The sequence below is a fragment of the Geotrypetes seraphini genome, chromosome 8 (genome assembly GCF_902459505.1).
Source record: "Geotrypetes seraphini chromosome 8, aGeoSer1.1, whole genome shotgun sequence".
Taxonomy (NCBI): Eukaryota; Metazoa; Chordata; class Amphibia; order Gymnophiona; family Dermophiidae; genus Geotrypetes; species Geotrypetes seraphini.
Window position 1 is genome coordinate 82,023,202 of NC_047091.1, and position 21,704 is coordinate 82,044,905.

Sequence of the window (21,704 nt, forward strand, 5' to 3'; positions counted from 1 at the left end):
AACATAGAAGATGATGGCAGATAAGGGCCATAGCCCATCAGGTCTGCCCACTCTACTGACCCACCCCCAAGTCTACTATCTTAGGGATCCCACACCTGATGGCAGGTTTCCTTAGCTTAACCCTCTAAGGGATCCCACATGGGCATCCCATTTGCTTTTAAATTCTTGCATGCTGTTTGCCTCGACAACCGTCACCGGGAGCTCGTTCCAAGGATCGACCACTCTCTTGGTGAAGAAATATTTCCTGGTGTCGCCATGAAATTTCCCACCCCTGAGTTTGAGCGGATGCCCTTTGTGGCCGAGGGTCCCTTGAGAAAGAGAATCTCTTCTTCCATCTCGATACAGCCGGTGATATACTTAAAACGTCTTGATCATGTCTCCTCTCTCCCTACGTTTGAGTGAGTAGAGCCGCAAAGTTTTCAGCCTTTCCTCGTACGTGAGATCCTTGAGCCCCGAGACCATCCTGGTGGCCATCCGTTGCACCGACTCTATTCTCAGCACATCTTTTCGGTAGTGTGGCCTCCAGAATTGCACACAGTATTCCAAATGAGGTCTCACCATGGTTCTGTACAATGGCATTATGATTTCAGGCTTCCTGCTGACGAAACTCCTGCGGATGCAGCCTAACAACTGTCTTGCCTTAGATGAAGCCTTCTCCACATGATCAGCAGTTTTCATGTCTGCACTGATGATCACTCCCAAGTCTCGTTCTGTTGAAGTTCTAGCTATGATCTCACTATTTAAGATGTAGGTTCTGCATGGATTTCTGCTGCCGAGGTGCATAATTGCATTTCTTAGCGTTGAAGCCCAGCTGCCATGTCGAGGACCAAAGCTCCAACAAATGTAGATCCTGCGTCATACTATTGGGTGAATAGCCGTCGCTCACTATATTGCATAGTTTGGCGTCGTCCGCGAATACCGTTATCTTACCTTGAAGCCCTTGAGTTAGGTCCCTTATGAATATGTTGAAAAGGAGCGGGCCCAAGACTGAGCCCTGCGGTACTCCACTGGTCACCTCCGATGTTTTAGAGAGGGTTCTGTTAACCACCACCCTCTGAAGTCTGCCACTCAGCCAGTCATTGACCCATGTAGTTAGTGTTTCTCCCAACCCCATTGATTTCATCTTGCTCAACAGCCTGCCATGCGGGACACTATCAAAAGCTTTGCTGAAGTCCAGGGATTCTCCCAAGTCCAGCTGTTTTGTTACCCAGTCAAAGAAGCTGATGAGATTGGATTGGCAGGACCTACCCTTGGTGAATCCGTGTTGACTGGGATCCCGTAGACTCTCCTCATCCAATACTGCGTCTAATTTAGGTTTGATTAGTGTTTCCATGAGCTTGCATACTATTGATGTGAGACTCACCGGTCTGTAGTTTGCAGCCTCTGCCTTGCAACCCTTTTTGTGCAGTGGAATGATGTTAGCTGTTTTCCAGTCTATGGGGACTCTCCCCGAACCTAGGGACAGATTGAAGAGTCCTGATAGCGGTTCTGCCAGGACATCATGCAGCTCACTGAGTACCCTGGGGTGTAGATTGTTTGGTCCCATGGCTTTGTTCACTTTGAGTTTCGCCAGTTTGTGGTAGACATCGCCAGGTGTGAACTCGAAATTCTGAAACAGGTCATCCATGCTGGCCCTTGCCTGCAACTGCGGACCGTGCCTCGCAGGTGAAGACCGAGCAGAAGTATTCATTCAGTAGTTCTGCTTTATCGGGGTCCGATTCTGCGTAGTTCCCATCTGGTTTTCTAAGGCATACTATCCCGTCTGTGTTCTTTTTCCTATCACTAATATACCTGAAGAAGGATTTGTCCCTCTTCTTCATGTTCTTTGCCAGAGTCTCTTCCACTCGAAGTTTGGCCTCCCTGACTGCCATTTTGACCGCTGCAGACCTCGCCCTATGTTCTAGTTTAGCTTCCCTATTCTCCGTTTGTTTGTAGGAAATAAATGCTTTTTTCTTCTCCTTGACGAGGTGCAAGATTTCTGCGGCGTACCATTGGGGTTTATTGTTTCTCTGCCGTTTATGTACTGATTTAATGTAGAGGCTTGTCGCTTCATGTATGGTAGATTTCAGGGATGACCACATAGCTTCCACATCATCAGTCGTAGCTTGGTTCTGCAGTGTCCAGTGGACGAAATCTCCCATGTGTTCGAAGTCAGTGCCTCGGAAGTTGAGTACTTTTGTTTTCATGTTTGATCTAGGGAAACCTTTCCTGAGGTAGAACCACACCATGTTGTGGTCGCTGGAGGCTAGCGTATCTCCTACTGAGACCTTCGAGACGCTATCCCCATTGGTGAGTACCCTTTGCGATGTACAGTTTTATACCTATTTGCCTGCAATATCACCCCATTGCTTTAAGACACCTCACAACATCTACAGAATTGGTCCACTTTTCCCTTATCGGTGGCGGGCCGGGTAGCCCTTTTTAATATGGTGCTCTTTCCCAAATGGTTATATCGCTTTCAGGTTTTACCTCTGCTGCTGTCCCATGCCCATAACATTCGTTTAACGAAAGAGCTACAGCGTTTTCTAAGCGACCACGTATGCCCTTGCTACGGATGTGTCTGCCCAGGGATAGGGGGGGCTATGGTTTATTAAATGTACGTTGGTATGCTATGGCTTGTCAGATGAGACATATTAATGATTGGTTTAGAGGAACATCTGATTTTTCTGCTACACCACTGGAGTTATCTTTACTGGTTCCGTTCCATGTGAGCTATTTTCTACATGTGGCGGATCCGAGGATGCGTCCTTTGGTGTCTCACTACCCCATTTTTACGCTGGCCAGAAGGACATGGAGATGGGTCTGTAAAACAGCCAAATTGTCTTCTAGGGTGTCTTTATATTTGCCTATACAGGGCAATGGAGCTTTCCAGCCGGGCATGCAAAATGCCACCTTTCTTAGGTGGTAAGCACAAGGTCTACAATATCTTTTTCACCTGTTTTCGGAGGAGGGGAGCCTGGTCACATTTGCCGAGCTGCAACGGACTTTTGACCTACAGGCTAATGATCTCTTCGCCTATTACCAGATCCGTCACTATGTTCAGTCCCTCCCAGTGGCTGCCCTTACTGAAGTCTGCAGGGAGGCACTTTCGGAACTCTTCAGCCTTTCAGCCCAACAGAGGATTCCTCTACGATTTCATATTGTGGGGATCCGGGATTGCCAACCAACTACGAATCTGGATATATTAGCGACAGCGTGGGCTGAGGACTTGCATTGCCAGTTGACTGCTCAACAGTTACAACGGGTCCTGAAGAACATTCAGAAGGTGTCACCCAATATTACTCACTGGGAAATGCAATTGAAAATTGTTCTTAGACTTTACATTCCACCGGAACGTGCAGCCCGGATGGGGATTACTGCGTCACATTCTTGCCCGAAATGCAATCAGGCTCACGCATCTTTGAGTCACATGTTTTGGGCCTGCCCCGCAATCCAACAGTTTTGGAGATATCTTGGCCTATATACCACATCGCTTTGGGGAAGGCGATGGCTTCCGCAACTGAGGGCGTTATTTGGATTTTATAATATAGCCTCGCCCAAACCCAGGGGAATGTCAGCATTTATCTCCAGAGCCTTTTTGATGGGGAAAAAACGCCATCCTCACCAACTAGCTCTCCCATGATCCCCCGTCATATGCACAATGGAGATCCCTAATGATAGTGCACGCAACACTGGAGAGACGCATGGTGGGAGACTTGACTCTTGGCCTGGGTCGCAAATTTTGTCAGGTGTGGGAGCACTTCTGGCAGGACCTCACACCGCGTGCTCGCAGTAGACTTTTGAATCTTTAAGATTTTATTCGCACTCTCAGCTGTTGGACTGGCCATGGATTCTTGGGGAGGGGAGGGGAAGGGGGAACTGATTATATTGTTGAAAATGTTATTTCCTGAATGGTACTACTGTTTGTATTTGCTTCTTACTGCTGGAATAATAAAAATCATTTAAACATACCTATTTGCCTGGAACTCCAGGGGTCTCCAGGCATCGACCAAAAGTCTGAGACAAAAGCTTGTGAAGAGGAAGCTTAAGTGACTCTGTCGGAGGTTGAGGGAGATGCATGACTTCGAGGTACTCCTTAGAGTATTTGGAACCAGCATCTAATTGAAGATCCAAGTCAACAGCCATCTGACGAAGAAAAGATGAGAAAGATAGCTGATCCGCCAATGCTTTGCCTCGAAGGACTCGAAGACATTGAGGCAGCCTAGGTCGAAGATGAAGCTTCGGCCTGGAAAAAAGGCATCAAAAGAATATGGAGACTTAGATGAAGCAATCAAAATCACTGCATCCTCGAGGTGCGGAAGTGGAGCGAGGAGTCTGCGGTCTCGTCGAAGGAGTAGATCGAGGCTTAGTTGAAGAGGGACGTTTTTTAGAAGAAGAACTATGCCGGGAAGTATGTCTCGATGAAGGCCTCAATCTTCGGTGACAATGATGCTTGGAAGCAGATCTCAAAGATCGAGGAGACTTCGCCTCGGAGACAGAAGTAGCTGCTACCACCAAAGAATGGCTAGGACTGGAGGCTGTAGATCAAAGCTCCAGAGGCTTGATGGAGGAACCTCGATGCACTCCCAAAGACTCTGCTCCTTGTATAGAGTGTGAGGATTCCTGCCAAGGCACTTGCAAAGATTCTGCTCCTTGCTTCACGTGCTTAGATGCCAGACCAGACACTCGCAGAGACTCTGCTCCCTGCAAAGAGTGTGTAAGCTCTGACTGAGGCAAAGGAAGCGGCTCGACCTCGCGGGAGTCTGCTGAATGCCCAGGCTGGATGAGAGGAAGAAGCTTCGGTCCCATATTAGTAAGGAATTGAATGAATTGCTTCTCCAACATGGTCTGGAAGGAAGCCGGCAAGGATGGATCCGCGTCTGAAACTGGACCACCTGCTTTGGCTGAAGGTTCCACTGAGGCAGTGTAAATGTGCTTCGACTTGGAAGTCTTAGGCACTTTAAGCACCACCGCTGGATCTTTCTGCTGAGCTATCTGACCTGAGGAAACAGGGGAAGATACAACAGATGTCTTCGAAGAGAGAGCCGCTGCAAACGACGAAGGTCTGATGAGGCTCGAGGTGGAAGCAGTAGAAGCAGGAGGAGTCTCGGTCGAAGGTGAGGCCAAGGGTCGAGGGAGCGGAGGAAGAATCCATACCAAAAAGCTTCTCCACCAAAAGATGACGACGTTTAAGGGCTCGAGGTTGAAGAGTAGCACAGCGCTCGCACGACTTCGGTTGATGTTCTGGCCCAAGGCACATGAGGCACAGATGGTGTGGGTCTGTAAGGGAAATCGCACGCTGGCACTGGCTACACTTCTTGAAGCCCGTGACAGGCCGGGACATAGAAGGAAAAATAGCCGCCGCAAAATTGAAGCCCTTGGGCTGCGACCGAACGGCCTGCCCCGGGAGATGGATGGAAGATTGAAAATTTTTTTTTTTTTTTAAACTAGAAATATAAGAAAGTAAGAACAGCGATTCGTGAAGAAAAAAAAAATACAAACCATGGTTCAGAGAAGGCACGAAGTAACGAAGTTAAACGCAGAGAGTCAAAAATGGAGTCCTCGGCTCCGCGGAGAACTGAGGAGAGGCGCCCAACGCTGGGCGGGAAAGCACTCGCGCATGTGCGGTGCGGTCGACTCGAAACGTCTAGTTTCTTGTAGTCTGCTTGTAGAAGTCGATGAGGTCACCCATATGTGAGAATAGGCTGCCTGCTTGTCCTGGGATAATACATAATACAAGTAATTTTTTTAAAAGTTAGAATTCTAGTAGTTTAAAGTCGAATGAAAACCGCTTTTATGCAAAATAGAATGAATTTAGCACTCCTATCTTAGCAGCTCTAACCCTGCCTTTTACAAAAGTGTAGTGCATTTTTTAGCGCCGGGTAAAAAGGTAACAGCTCCTACACTCATAGGAATTCTATGAGGGTCGGAGCTTTTACAGCCATGGCCGATTCTAAAAGCTGAGCTACACTTTTGTAAAAGGGGGGAGGGGGTAAGCGAGGTGATTATCAGTATTATTTCTCCCTCAAGACACCATCTCTCCCATGTTGCTCGCTGTAGCTTAACAAATACATTTCTTAGGCACTGACCACGAAGCTCACTTTGAGAGTTTTTCCATCTCCTTTTAGGCCCCCTTTTACAAAGTTGTGTTAGGCTTTTTAATCTCCAGCTTTGGCAGTATTAGCTCCGACACTCATAGAATTCTTGAGTGTCTGAGCTAATATTGCTGGGGCTGGTGCTAAAAAAAGTGTAACGTGCCTTCGTATAAGGTGGGGTAGGTTAAACATCTTTGCTGCCACCATCCCCTAAACAGGAAAGCATAAAACTCCTAGGAGCTGATAAGATGGGAATGTCCTGCAATGTATTAAGTCTGATCTAGTTTATTTAAATATGTCAAACAATGGTAATAACTGTTTAGGATTTGTTTTGATTGCATGATTATGCCTTTGTATATCCTTGTATTTGTTTTTTTATAATTAATACAATTTTCAAGGAACAAAAAAAAAAAAAAAAATACTCCTTGGAGCACCTCTCCTCTTCCCTAGCTTTTTTTTTTTGTTGTTGAAATTTTTCGTCTTAGTTCTTCCCAACACACACAAAAAAAGAAAATATCTATGGGCTCTGGCTAAAAAAAACCCCACTCTGAAATTACAACTTTGTTTTTGATAGCGTGGGTTGGTTGCATTTAAAAGAGAGCCCTTGAGTTGTGTAAACTAGTAGATGTGATGGCTGTAGGTATTGTCTTTAACCGCCGAAGAACTTTAGTTTTATTCCTTAGAGTTAAAGACGGATCTTTTTCGAAAACGTTCTCTCCAGTTGATGGTTGTGAAGACTTCTGTATTTACAAAGCTGTGCGAAGCTCTTGCGGTGTCGTATCTTTTTGTAGCGCATTCACATTAGGGCCTTAGATAGTCCATTTGCAAGACTTTTTTCAGATACCTATACCATTTTGTAATCTAGTCTGTAGTCTAGATTAAGAGTTGGCTAGAATTTACTAGGTGATGTCTCGCTAATGACTTCTGCTAACCCTCTCTAGTTCTAGTACTGTCCTTTCTTTGTATATGAACAGTGCTGCACAGACACTGGTGGCGCTTCCGGTTCTCATGCATACGTCGGCCTTCAGAGTTACCCTCGATGCGCTCTTGTTTAGTTGTAAAGGTGGGAGTTTCTAACCGGGGTTGTGGACATCCATCCCGTAAAATCTTACTTCGTAGCTTGAACTTAATGCCCGGAATCACATGTAAAATGATCATGCCAATAAAGTTATTTGAATCCTTCAGGAAGAGGCCTACGCGGTTGTTGCGTAACAGCTGCTCCTTCCCGGTGCACATCTGTGGCCTTATCGGGAGAGCATGATTTTGCCCTCGAAGTGGTTATTGCGAGCCATAACCACGCGGTTGCGTGGCTACTGCACTTTAGCGGGTGAGTGAATCCAGAATGCCAGTAACGCAGCACCCCACTCCTTACCAGAAAGAGGTGATTCCGAGGTGAGGAGTGGCCTAGTACTAGAGCTGTTCGTGAGATCAATCCAAGTACTGCTCGTTGTGACCAAGAGCAAGTCACTTAAACCCCTCCCCTTTTAACAAAAGTGCGCTAGGGTTTTTAGTACCGGCCACGGTGGTAACAGGGAGTGCTTTTGTAAAGGAAGGGGAAGGGTTTTGTATAAGGTGGAGATGAGTGCCTATGAGCGTCGGGAGCAGCGCGCCAGCCTGCACTAGAAACCGCTTTTGTTAAAGAGGGGGTGGGTAATACATGTGCGTTTACCCAAGCCCTTTACTGAAGATTTTCTTTTGTTGCTATATAAAAGTGGAGAGGTCCCTGAAGAGTAGTGTCTCAAACTTTTTTTTTTTTAGCTGTGGCACATTAAATGGAGCAAATGTTTTTTTTTTTGTGGCACACTATAAATGAAATTATAAAACTGCAAAGCAAACAAAAAATTAAATTGGAGATTACTTATTTAAAGTTCTTTAAGCTATGTGTGGATAATTGTAACAGTGAAACAACACCCCCCCCCCCCTTTACAAAACTTTGGAAGCGTTTTTTACCACAGGCTGGTGCGCTGAATGCTCTGTTCCTGACACTCGTAGGAACTTTGAAGCAGTGCAGAGCCTTCAGCGTACCGGTCTGTGCTAAAAACCGCTTTTGCGATTTTGGATAGATTGCTAATCAATGCGATGATGTCCTTGTTTTTGAATACAAATTAACTCAAAACGTGGCTCGATAGTTGACAAGTAAACATACATTTCATCACCCACCATCTGCAGACATTCTCTTTTTTTCGATTTAATTTCTGTCAGCTGAAAATCCAAATTTGCAAAGATAAAGATCCAAATAGTAACAAAGCCTTGATTGCTTTGTTGCTCAAGTTAGGATAACTACTGCATAAAAAATAAATCTAAAATTACTTGCTGTTAGTTTTCAAGGAGCAATCACATCAAAGAATGATGAGATTGTATCCTTACACACTCATACACTCCTAACATTGACAGACTCTTCTGTACGCAATGTACATGCCACCTATTCTAGTGTAAACTTGTGAAGGTGATTTTTAAAAAGGTGATTTTTAAAAATAAAGTAAAATTCTGGAATCTCTCATGGCACACCTGGAATCTCTTCGGGACATAGCACTGTGCCGTGGCACACAGTTTGAGAGGCACTGCTGTAGAGGCATGATGATTCCAGCATTTACCTATTACTATCAATATATCTTAATCAGAAGTAGGGTTATCAGATATTTGGGAAAACCCAGACATGTCCTCTTTTTAGAGGACCGTCCAGCTGTCCTGATATATTTGCAAAACCCAGCAGTTTCAGGGTTTTGGAAGGCCCCGAGCTCAGGGTTGCGGTTGTAGGGCCTTTTGAGTATGCATGGGTGCAATGTGATGATGTCACATGCATGCAGCATGTGATGTCATCGAATTGCATCCATGCATGCTCAGAGGCCCTTCAGCCGTGACCCAGATTCAAGGAAGAAGAGATGAGGAGACGGAGCCACGTATTCTCTTTTTTTATTAAGAAATCTGGTAACCCTAGTTAGAAAGTCCCTTCTCATATGCTTGGGAGGGTCACACTCATGGGCTTTGTTGGAGGCTCCTGATTTTGGAAGACGCATCAGACAGTTTCTCTGGGGCCTTGTGACATTGAAAAGTGATTGGGAAAGGAATAAGAGTCTTAATTCTTGATCAGACCTGAACTCTTTATTGTAGATGATCTCCGTCAACGGCTGCACCACAGGAGTACTTGGGATCGGTTCTTCAAGGAGAAAACATTGGATGGCTTCCACCATTTTGACTGCTTCTTCAGCTACAAGTTTATATCTGGCTTCCTGCAATCTTTCTCTTCCAGATCTGGAGCTCTAGAGCCCTGGCAGGTTCTAGATGTGGGCTGTGGGATCTCAGACCTTGGGCCAAGCTTGTATATAAATTTTCCAGACCCTGTCTATGTGTCCTGTGTAGACTTCTCACCTGTGGTCATTGAGTGTATGCAGCAACAGTTCTTGGATGGCCCCCTACCTAGGAATCCCCTCTCCAAATTGCACTACAGAGAAGCTGATGCCACTGACTTGCATATGTTCAGTACCGAGAGTTTCCACCTAGTGTTGGACAAAGGCACTTCAGACTCAATGCTACACAGCCCTGTCGGGTTGAGGAATGCTAGCAGGATGTTGGCAGAATGCTTAAGGGTGCTGAAACCTGGGGGCAGCCTACTTCAGTTCTCTGATGAAGACCCTGATGCTCGCCTTCCATTCTTGGAGCAGGCGAGTGGAAAAAGTGTAACTATGAAGGAGCTGGGGAATGTGTGTGGCATCTGTTACTACAGTTACATTATTACATTAAATCAATGATTATATTAATGCTTTCATTACAAATCATTAGTATTTTCATTTTATAGCCTACAAGTGTGACTACATTTACCACACTTTCCAGGCACAGCATGTCACAAGCCTTCCTGAGTTTCTGTTGTATATCCTCATGCCCCCATATCAAGCAATCGTGATGTTTTTGCCCCCCCCAGCTCATATTAAACAGGCTTTACAGTCTTCATCCTTTACATCTTGCAGACATTTCTTTATAATACAGATACCCTTATAACTGATTTAAGTTCTGGTGGTGTTTTTGGAAAGTCCTCTGTCAGTCCACCAACCATAATCAGAAACATCTTTGGGTCTTGATTTTCTGTAGTTCTTTAGTTTACGTTCAATCACCGCTGGTTCTCTTTGAAACGAGCAGAAAAAAAATACAAACAGGATAGATTTATCACCAGTATGTACACCTTGTCCCCAGGTTCCTGTGATCGTGAAGATCCGCCACTTCCCTACAAAACACTTGAACACATCCAGCTTCATAAACCTCATCAACACCGACCCCTGACAAAAGTGTGTCTCTTTCTCTTACCGTGGAAGGTCTTGGCTTTTCCAACATGTATGCCGCTTTGGTGGCTGCCATTGCTTCATAAAGTTGGATATCGGAAGCATTATCCTCTGGTAGTTCATAGCATGCATCTTCATTTTCTGTGTCTTAATCATATAGCTTTTGGGCGTCTAGAAACTCTTGTATTTCAGAATCTGTTAATTCTCGTGTATGCCGTCGCATTAGTCAGTTTTTTAGCCGGTGGGTAACCCTCTCTCTCTGCATCACAGTCTTTAAGAAAGTCACAAGGCCTCCTGGTAGGCCTTTTTTCAGTTACCTGTGTGTTAAAGGGATCCATGTTTTCTTTGATTCGTATAGTTTTTCTGTCATTGGGTAACCCTCTTTTTCTACATCACGGTCTATAAGAAAGTAACTCAATCTACGAATCTTCATGGAAGTCATTGTTCCGCCACTTATTTCTGTCAGATGGGATGATCAGTAACACTCAGAAAAGCACACAGACAATATAAAAGCATAAACAATAACCCTTTAATATATATATATTTATATGAATATAAGAATAAAATAGCTTCACCGTAATCCCAGGCAACGACCAGCCCTCACAATTGGGAATCCCTGCAATTGATAGGTGGGTGGACATGGGAGACTGTCCCTTTAGACGTCTTGGATTCTACTGTTAGGGGCAGAGTCCCGTCTTTTATAAAAGCTGCTGAGTTCATAGTAAAAACAGCTGGTCCTGCAGTAACCAGCGTCCTTTATTACGATTCAGGCACACCCGGTCCTGGTCTTTTGTTCTTTGTTTTGGCAACACCCAGGTCAAGGAGGTCAAGATAGCAGATACTTGTTGTAGAAACCAGCTTCCCATCTGGTTTTACTGTCCTTTTGATGTTGTTTGGGCAACCCCCAGGTCAAGGAGGTCAGGATAGCAGATACTTGTTGCAGAAACCAGCTTCTCATCTGGTTTTACTGTCCTTTTGATGTTGTTTGGGCAACCCCCAGGTCAAGGAGGTCAGGATAGCAGATACTTGTTGCAGAAACCAGCTTCCCATCTGGTTTTACTGTCCTTTTGATGTTGTCTTGGCAACACCCAGGTCACAGGAGGTCAGATAAGCAGACTTGAGGAGACATATTACGTAGTATGTTGAGTTTCAGTTACCCCCTGGCCATAGGCATAACAGTCATTTTGTTTGATGGCTTGCAAACTTTTATTTCTGACTAGAGAATGACACGGTGGTTGTTACCCGCTGGATAGCCGTGAGTAGCTGCGGGTAACCCACCGAAACAGGGAAGAAAAAATAGTGGTCTCTGCGGGGACGGGGACAAGGCCATTCATCGCCCCGTGGAGTGGTGAATGGACTTGTCTCCGCAGTGAGGCATTCAAGGATCACGCGGTCCCCACCTGCCCGATTGCAGCGTTCCGCCATCTCCCTCCCTCCACCTCACCTTTGATGTAGAGCAGGGCCGGCAAGACGGACAGGCGCAAAAAAAAAATTAAAAAAAAGCCTCCTTCCTTTTCCCATGCTCTTACCGCCATGCTGCAGCTACTAAAGCCGACAGGAAGTCTTTCCGACATCAATTCTGATGTCGGAGAGGACGTTCTGGACCAGCCAATCACTGCCTGGCTGGCCCAGAACGTCCTCTCCGACTTCAGAATTGACGTCGGAAAGATTTCCTGTCGGCTTTAGCAGCTGCAGCATGGTGGTAAGAGCAGGGGAAAAGGAAGGAGGCTTTTTTTTTTGAGCGGCAGGGAGGCAGCAGGCTGGCTTTGGCTAGGGAGGGAGGGAACAGAGGTAGACAGACAGGGGGGCACTAAAGAAATGAGAAGGAGGCATTAGGGGCACTAAGGACATGGGAAGGAGGCACTGAGGGCACTAAAGACATGGGAAGGAGGCACCGGGGGCACTAAGGACATAGGAAGGAAAAAGGGAGGGAATAGAAAGGGACAATTCTTGGGCCTGAGGGCAGAAAGAAAGAAAGACACAGGGGGCACTAAAGACATGGGAAGGAGGCACTGGGGGCACTATAGACAGGAAGGGGCACTAAGGACAAGGGAAGGAAGCACTGGTGGCACTAAAGACATAGGAAGGAAAGAGGGAGGGAATAGAAAGGGACAATTTTTGGGCCTGAGTGCAGAAAGAAAGAAATGAAAGCAAGGATACACAGACAGAAGGAAACGCAACTAAAGACTCATGAAATCAATCACCAGACAGTTTTGAGAATTTATATCTGCTATCTATATTTTGCACTATATTTGTCTATTTTTCTATAGTTACTGAGATGACCGAGCTCGCGGAGATAGGGCGGAAACGGGGTTTTTAAATTTTAGTCCTAGTAGTTTGCCGGTCCACAAAATAATTATTTTATTTCTGCCGGTCCACGGGTGTAAAAAGGTTGAAAAACACGAGTATGCCGGCTTTCTTTTTCGCCCAGCCGCACGCGTGACTGCTCGAGTTGATCAATCTTCTCCTCTCCTATAACTTCCTGTTTCCAGTTGCGTCAAAGGAGAATATTGAACAAATGAGCAGCCGCGCGTGTGACTGGGCGAAAAAGAAAGCCGGCATACTCTACATCTTAGGTGAGGTGGAGGGAGGGAGATGGCGGAATGCTGCAATCGGTCAGGTGTCTGCTGTTTTTGTATCACTGCCTGCGCTCACATTCCAGATCCTCCTGTTCCTCATTGTAATGCAGCATCTGCATGATTATGTGCTCAGGTGGGCATTTTTAGTGTGCACAATTGACCTGATTCGAGCTATAGGTGAACATGGGGGACACGTCATTGCAAGGAAGGACAAGTCAATTGATTTATTTTATGTTCTGTTTTTACTACAGGGCAGAGGCACTGAAACAGATTCTCAGTGCAGTAGTAGTAGTAGTGGCAGGACTCTCTTCTGTCTTCATGGTGTTTCGCAGTACTGAGGCTTATATGGATGCTGCGGGGATGGTGATGGGGCGGTGAATGGGATGGCAGTGACGGTGACGGGGCGGTGAAGGAGACGGTGAACCGGGGACGGGGTGGTGACGGGGACAGATTTTTTTCCCATGTCATTCTCTATTTCTGACTAGTATTTTAGCCCATTACATTAACGGGTGCTAGAATATATGTCAGTGTGTCTTTATTTTTGTTTCTCTCAACCTCCCGCTGTCTGTCTCTCTCCCTGGCCCCCTTTGTCTGTCTGTCTTCTGTGTCTCTCCCTGCCCCTGTGTCTTTCTTCTTTTCTTTCTATCTGTCTCCCTGCCTCCAATGCAGCAGCATTTCTCTCCTACCACTTCCCTGTGCAGCAGCCACAGCAGCAATCCCTCCTCCTCCTCCCACATCATTTCCCTGTGCAGCAGCAGCGTTTCCCCTACCCCCCCTTTCCCTTCCCGTGGTCTGGCTGGCTCCCTTAGTCCCTTACCGCCCCCTACCCCCTTCCCTTCCCGCGGTCCCGACAAACCTTCCGATTCCAGCAGCGTCTGCAGCACTCTACACGGGTGCTAGAGTAGATGTCTGTCTGGGTTTTTTTTTCTTTGTCTCTCTCTCTCCTTGCACGCTGCCTGTCTGTCATTTTTCTGTCTGTGTCTCTCCCTATGTCTTTAGTGCCCTCAGTGCCTCCTTCCTATGTCCTTAGTGGCCCTTCCTATGTCCATAGTGTCCTTAGTGCCTCCTTCCCATGTCCTTAGTACCTCTTCCTATGTCCTTAGTGCCCCCATTACCTCCCTGTGTCCATAATGCCCCCAGTGCCTTCTTCCCATGTCCTTAATGCCCCCAGTGCCTCTGTACTGTGTCCTTAGTGCCCCAGTGCCTGCGTACTGTGTCCTTAATGCCCCCAGTGCCTCCTTCCTATGTCCTTAGTGCCCCCAGTGCCTCCTTCCTGTGTCCTTAGTGCCCCCAGTGCCTCTGTCCTGCTTAGTGCCCTCAGTGCATCCTATGTCCTTAGTGCCCTCAGTGCCCATTTCTATGTCCTTAGTGCCCCCAGTGTCTCTTTATGTCATCATTATCTTCCAGACTTTGTCCCACCCCCACCTCCGATGCCAGCCTGTCTGTCCCATCCCCCTTCCATTGAACCCCCCCACCCCCATGCCAGCCTCCCATCCCCCTGAGCAGCATGTTTCTATGGAAACCACCCCACCCTCCTGATACCAGCCTGCCTGCCTGCCTTCTATTGAAACCCCCCCACCCCTCTCCGATGCCAGCCTGCCTGCCTCCCATCCTCCTTCCATTGAACCCCCCCATGCCAGCCTGCCTCCCATCCCCCTGAGCAGCATGTTTCCATGGAAACCACTACCCCCCATGCCAGCCTGCCTGCCTTCCATTGAAACCCCCCACCCCCCTCCGATGCCAGCCTGCCTGCCTCCCTCCCATCCTCCTTTCATTGACCCCCCCATGCCAGTCTGCCTGCCTGCCTCCCATCCCCCTGAGCAGCATGTTTTTAACCTCCCCCCTACCCGGAACACCAGAAACCCCCATTGACCCTCCCAGTCGACCTTCCCACCGCTACATGGCCGACAAACCTTGCAGCTCCAGCAGCATCCCAGGCACACTAAACACGCTGCTTCGGCTCTTCTACTGGCCCAATTTCCTCTGCCGCGGGGGGTTGTGGAGGAGGGGGAGTCACGGTGTGTTACCTGGCCAGTCCTTCGACGCTTCTTGGCAGCTGACAGGCTCCGCATGCGCACTCCTACTTGCGGGTCCCTACAGCGCACAGAAAATGGGCGCACGCAGGTGGGAGTGCGCATGCACACTTAGGGCTTTATTATATTAGATGCTAACAGCTGTTTGTTAAAGAGCTAAGGCATACGTCACTATGACAACACCAGGGGGCAGGACATGTTCAGAACGGTTTTTGGCTCCCGTTATTTTAGAGTTCAATTTAAATGTGCTTGTGTTGTTTTTAAAATCCTATATGGTATCTTTACCCCTCTTATTCCTTTATCTTGAAATGTATATAGATTCTCTTTTGCAAGAGGCAACCAACAATTTAAACTCTCTCATCCTTCGAGAAAAGGGATTAAAGGAGCCAAGATTTTTAGTCAGTCTTTGATTTTTAAGTTTTCTCAACTTAGGAATGATCTTCCGCTTCTTTTAAGGAGTTCTGGTTCGCTTTAATTTTTTCGTAAATCTTTAAAAACCACTTTATTTGTTAAACATTTTGAAAATTAATTTTTCTGAATTTAGCCTCTATTTCTTATGTTTTTTTATCTGTTAAGTTAACTATTGTAAACCGTGTCGAGCTTTCTTAGAATAATGACTCGGTATATAAAGCCAAGCCTTAGAATAGATTTTTCATGTTTAAAGATCCCTGGCTTTATCAGTTGTCACCATGACAATAGGGCTGTTACAACCCCACAAACATTAACCAAGTCTTAGCCATGGCTCCTTCTGAACTTCACATCGCTCTAAATAAAAAAAAAAAAAAAAATGTCTTATAAACTCTGCCTTTTAACAGAGCTAATTAGGGATAGTAGGGTTGTTTTTTTCAGCATGAAAACTTTTTATGCTAAGGCATACGTCATGACAATATCAGTAGGCAGTGACATGTTCAGATAGGTTTAAACACAACTCCCCCCCCTTGGATTTATCAGGGGCTACAAGAACCTTTATGATTAACCAGCTTATCAGTTGTCACCCTGAGAATCGGGGTGTTACCCTTCCTACAAAAATTAACTAAGGTTTCCTACTGAAGGATCTCTCTTTTAAAAAAAAACAAAAAACAACCCAGGAAAAAAGGCAGCTGTAGATGTCTTATGTGTTTTTTGTTTTGTTTTTTCTTAGCTGTTTGTGCACTGTTCTAACAATTAGCTCTTAAAACCTGTCTTAACTAAAAGGCTGTTAAAATAAAGACACATTTTTTTTTCTTGGCCACATCATTTCCAGGGGTTCGACTAAATCTGTTTCCGCTACCATCATCAGAAAATGCATTTCTGGTGCTTCATTTACCCTGTTTCTGCTGACAATGTCAAAAGTGCATTTCCGACACTTCATTTACCCTATTTCTGCCTATGTCATCAGAATGTGCACCTCCGGTATGTCAGTTGCACCCATTTCCGGTGATGTCATCAGAAAGTGCATTTCTGGTGATGTGGACAGGGCAGGAGTGGGTGTGGTGTGGTGTGGTGTGGTGTGGGCAGGGTTTGGACAGAGAGTGGGCATGGCTTAACCCAGAAGTGACCACTGCTTGGTCAATCCTTATCTTTGACAGCTGTGAATCATTTTGACATGAGGTGTACCCATTATACTACTCCCCTCTCAATTTTAGTGTTTGGGGGCTTTTTTTTTTTTTTTTGAGGCACCACATGATATGTTTTTTGCTTCTGCACTTGAGTAATGCGTTGGAGGAAGCTCTGGAGTCTTATGGCTTTGAGTCTTCCCAGACTTGAAACTGCAAAACCAGCTTGTACCACACAGCTCAAGTTTACATGAGAGCTGAATTACAGGTGCTATGAAGCATGCTGTATCCTCTACAAAGGCAGCCTGTGTAGTGAGGTGATAGGAATAAGTAGCAATGGTAGATAGTGGGTAGCTGGGTGAAAGCAGAGGGGAGGGGGATTGTGAGAGAGACTGTGTGGAGGCTGGGGGCAGGTATGTGCAAGATTGGGTGAAGTCTGTGGGGGGAGAGGTATGTGTAGGGTTACCAGACAGCTGGGAAAACATGGACATGTTCTCTTTCTAGACTTTCCAAAACCCGGTAGTTTGTCTGGATTTTGGAAAGCCCCAACCTCCTAGTCACGTCTGGAGGGCCTCTGAGCATGTGCGGATGATGTCAGACACATCCACACATGCTTGTAGGCCTCCAGACGCAGCCCAGAGATCAAAAGAAAAAGGCTTTGTGGGACTGTGACTGGAGGCGGAACAGGGCAGGGTTGGGGGGCTAAGCTTCTAATCTAAGATACAAACTCAATAAACATTCTCATATATTCTCGTCAGTTCAAAACTTGATTATTGCAACGGGTTATATAAAGGTATTACACAAAAGGAAATTAGGCGATTTTACATTATACAGAATACAGCAATCAAAATAATAGCAAAAGCAAGAAAATTCGACCACGTGGCCCCGTTACTGATTAAGGCACATTGGTTCCCGAAAACATATTGAATTACATATAAAATACTTTTAACTTTTAAAACTTGTATTTCTAACCACCCTGAATTCATAGGTAGTTTTCACTCCATATTCACCAGCCAGATCACTCAGATCTAACTCTCAGCATTTATTCTCAAAACCCTCTTTAGAATACATAAACACAAGACGTTCAATCTTTTCCGTCACTGCTCCGCACACTTGGAATTCTACTCCATTTCAATTAAGGGAAGAGACGTCCTGAGATTGTTTCAAATCAGACCAAAACTAAAATAATTTCTATATCGTATGTCCTGAGTTTGCCTGGAAATTTTTTTACCATTTGACAAACCTGTGTCCCTTAATCTAGTCTTTTTTTGGGGGGAAACGCAGCAAAGAAGAGAAGCGTGTGTCTAGTATGACTCGTACCAAACAGAGCCTGTAAGTCCACCGGAGGAAAAGCTCCTCGCAAGCAGTTAGCTACCATACATATCTCCCCTCTGTTGTCTTTCTACTTAGCTGAGAGCCATTGCCCCTCCCCCAATCATGCTTGTCACCCATCTTGGCAGTAGGGTAGCAAGAGACATGAGGTACGCCATGTTGGAGGCGGCACCGACACCCTTTCTCTCTGCCCCCTCCGCCTTTTCCCACACCTCCACACGCGCCTTCCCTTCCCCGTGCTTCTAGTTCACCATTGTGAGCAACAACTTCAACATGTTCTTCACGACCACATCAGCTCTCCCGCTGACATCACTTCTGGGTGCTATGTATAGGAAGTAACTTCAACAATCAAACTTCCAGCGTTGTTTATAACGAAAATTTTTTTACCAAACCTTAAGTCAATTAGGGATGGTAAAGATCCTCATAGGGTTAAATTACCCCTATGGTTCTCGTGAAACAAATCACTGAACCCGATCTTCATTAGATCAAATCTTCATTAGTACTTTTTTGATTCTTCTAAAAGTCATGTATATATTTTTTTAGCATTTCATTTAAATGCATGTTTATCTACGGAGCATGATTATCTACGGAGAGAAGCAGTTTCTTGAATGCTTGATAATTTAAAATCGGGAGCCTCAACCCTGACGAAAGTAATCTGAAACATGGGCATGTTGGTGGAGGCGCTCCCTTGAAGCTATTTAAGCTAAGTACTTTATTTAAATGAAATGCTAAAAAAATATATACATGGCCTTATTAGAAAAATCAAAAAAGAATTAATGAATTAATGAAAAAAGTATTAATGAAGATTTGATCCAATGAAGATCGGGTTCAGTGATTCACAAGAACCATAGGGGTAGTTTAACCCTCTGAGGATCTTTACCATCCCTAATTGACTTAAGGTTTGGTAAAAAAAATTTTCGTTATAAACAACGCTGGAAGTTTATGATTGTTGAAGTTATTACATTGGATTCCAGTCATTGAATAGCTATTCACGTTGTTGCTACAGCATGTATAAGAAGTGACATCAGAAGAGCCGCCAGGGTCACGAGGATCACATTGAAGTTGTTACTCGCAGCAGTGAACAACTAGAGGTATGGGGAAGGTAAGGGGAGCACACGCAGTAGGAGGGATTGAGGAAGGAGCGGGGACAGAGATGAAGGTGGAGGAGGGGTTCCTCTGACCCTTGCTACGCCACTGCATCTCATTACTGAGCTGTGAGGTTGTAGCTGTATAAAGAGTACTGTTATGGTACCTTTGCGGTGACCGCTATATAGTCATTTCATCACCTGACACTTCATCGCTGTTATTTCCTCATCACTCAACACTTCATCACGCACTTATAATTTGAATAGATTTACAGGCAAACCTCGGTTTGCGAGTAATGCAGTTTGCGAGTGTTTTGCAAGACGAGCAAAACACTCGAGCAAACTTTAACTCGCAAAACGAGCGTTGACTCGAACAATGAGCTTGTCCACCCTGGGAACTGGTGAACAGCATGCACCTACCCACCACCGCCTTGCCCAAGCCGCATCCAGCTCCACCGGAAACAGGAAGTGGAAGCAAAAGGGGGTAGAGCTTGGCTGAGGGAATGCTGCGATGCCGGCAGGAGCCAATTTGTCTGACTACGGCCGCTAAGGCAGGCTCAAAGGCAAACCATGGAGGTGAGAAAGAAAAAGGAAGGGATGGATATGGAATAAGAAAAGGGAAAGATGGTCTGTGGAGATGGAAAGAAAGGGGAGTACAAATGCTGGATCTAGTTGGGGAGAGGAGAAGAGGGAGAAATGCTGAAACAGGGAGTGGGAGAAATGTTGGACCACAAGAAGGGATATAGAATGCAACATAGGCCTATTTTTGGGATGTGGAACAAATCATCCGAGTTTCCACTACTTCCTATGGGGAAACTCGCTTTGATATACAAGCACTTTGGATTACGAGCATGCTTCTGGAACAAATTATGCTCGCAAACCAAGGTACCACTGTATCTTGAAAGCATGTTGGAATGTTGCAACCTAGACTGAGCTCACTTTGCACAGAGAAAAGTACCTGTATACAATACCGTGTTTCCCATTCACTATCTTTTTCATGTGCTCACCAAAGAGGGAAAGATGCTGTCCTTCTTGAACTTGCAAAGAGAGTTTTCACTTTCTCCATGTAATATATTCCCTTATCTACAACTTCGTAACTATATCCGGAGTCTAAGCTGGACTAATCTAACTGAAGATGTTCAGGAGGAATTGGGCTTTCTTTTTACTTTGTGGACTCAAAATAAAGTCCCTTTGATATTTCATCATAGAGCACTTTTGGACTTTTCTCCCGCCCTTCAATATCGCAGTTATGCTGCAGTGTGGGAATCGGATCTTTCTATTACTCTGCTGGAGGCTACTTTCCAGTCCTTTGTGCTAGCTATTCGCAAGGGTACAATCAATGTCGCCTGCTGGGAGCTTCAATATAAATTTGCTCTTCGACTACATATATCTCCCCGCTGGGCCTATTTGGCTGTGATTGCTCAGTCCTCTAGTTGCCCTAAGTGTGGATGCAGGGAGGCCACTTTGGGACATATGTTTTGGCAATGTCCTCAAGTTCAGCGCTTTGGGGTCTGTTGTTGCGGGCCCTCTCCTCTCTCTGGAAGTGTGGTGTCAAGCTGGAGGTGCAGATTCTTTTTTATGTTTTCTCCTTATAATCCCCCACGCCATGGGGCTACCTTAATTTTCTTCAATGGGCGATATTTAAAGGAAAAAAGACTTTTGATGCTCTGGCTGGAACATCGGGCCCCTACGCTTCAACAATGGTGGCTCCCTATGTCGTTACTACTAAATTTAAGCCAAAATGGAGGAAAAGATCTCAGTGACACCTTTTGGGGATCGTGATATTCACCCCAAGAAAATTCTGGTGATAGATCTCAATCATCGATCAAAAAATCTCCATCCTATCCTACAAACTATTATTTAAGTTTGTTTGATCTATAATTTCCTTTGTTCTTTTTTAATTTATTGTTTTCTTATATTTTAAATTTGTACTCTTATGTCATCAAGACAATATAAACTAAAGCCAGCAATGATCTGGACTAAATTGTTCAGCTATATATATATATAAAGTGAACACTTATCTGAAAAAATGAGAATGTGCGACTTAATATTGAGTGAAATATAAGAAAATCATTGAAAAACAAGTTTCAACCTGCATGGTATTTAAACCAAAAGGGTGCATACTGTTTAATCTAAAGATCCATCTTGCTTCACGTTGCCTGAGGCGATTCACTCCTCCTCTAGATGACACTGGCTCTACGTCAATCACGAGTCATTGCAGATCATTGAAAACATGTTTAAATGCCTTGCAATGCTCTACAACAGTGTTTTTCAACCGCTGTTCTGCGGCACACTAGTGTGCCGCGAGATGTTGCCTGGTGTGCCGTACGGTCAGGGCCGCCATCAGGGCAGTACCACCAGTCCTGCATTCAGGGGCCCGGAGCTGACAGGGGGCCCGGGCTCCCCCAGGGTCCTAGGCCACAGTCTAGGGAGAGAGGCGGTCCGCCCCACGTGGACAGGAGAGAGCTGGACGGGGGACCCGCGGAGTTCAATACATCTCGAGCCGCGAGGCTCGTCTTCTGTTTCTGCCTGCCCTGCAGCTAACATATAGCCGATCGCAAGCGTTCCCCGATGTCAGCGCTGACGTCGGAGGGAGGGCTTAAGCAAAGCCTGCCCTCCGACGTCAGCGCTGACGTCGGAAAATACTTCCGGTCGGCTATTTGTGCGCGGCAGGGCAGGCAGGAAGCAGAAGACAAGCCTCGCGGCTTGAGCTTCGTTTTGCTGAGAAAGTTGCAAAGATGGGCTGGGAGGCAAACACGGAAGACAAAAGGGGGGAGGGAGTGCGTTTTGGA

General features: G+C 45.7%; 1 protein-coding gene across 1 annotated transcript; it reads left to right on the top strand.

The window, feature by feature from the left end:
* The first annotated feature begins 6,941 nt into the window (after positions 1 to 6,941).
* On the top strand, positions 6,942 to 10,029 carry CSKMT (citrate synthase lysine methyltransferase). The gene is made up of 2 exons (XM_033956835.1): positions 6,942 to 7,401; positions 9,186 to 10,029. The coding sequence occupies exons 1-2, from the start codon at positions 7,332 to 7,334 to the stop codon at positions 9,821 to 9,823; spliced, it is 708 nt and encodes a 235-aa protein (XP_033812726.1). The 5' UTR covers positions 6,942 to 7,331; the 3' UTR covers positions 9,824 to 10,029.
* The last annotated feature ends 11,675 nt before the right edge of the window (positions 10,030 to 21,704 follow it).

Coding starts and splice junctions, on each gene's coding strand:
- CSKMT (XM_033956835.1), top strand. CDS start 7,332: ATGATTTTGCCCTCGAAGTGGTTATTGCGAGCCATAACCACGCGGTTG. Junction 7,402..9,185: donor TGGCTACTGCACTTTAGCGG/GTGAGTGAATCC, acceptor TCTTTATTGTAG/ATGATCTCCGTCAACGGCTG.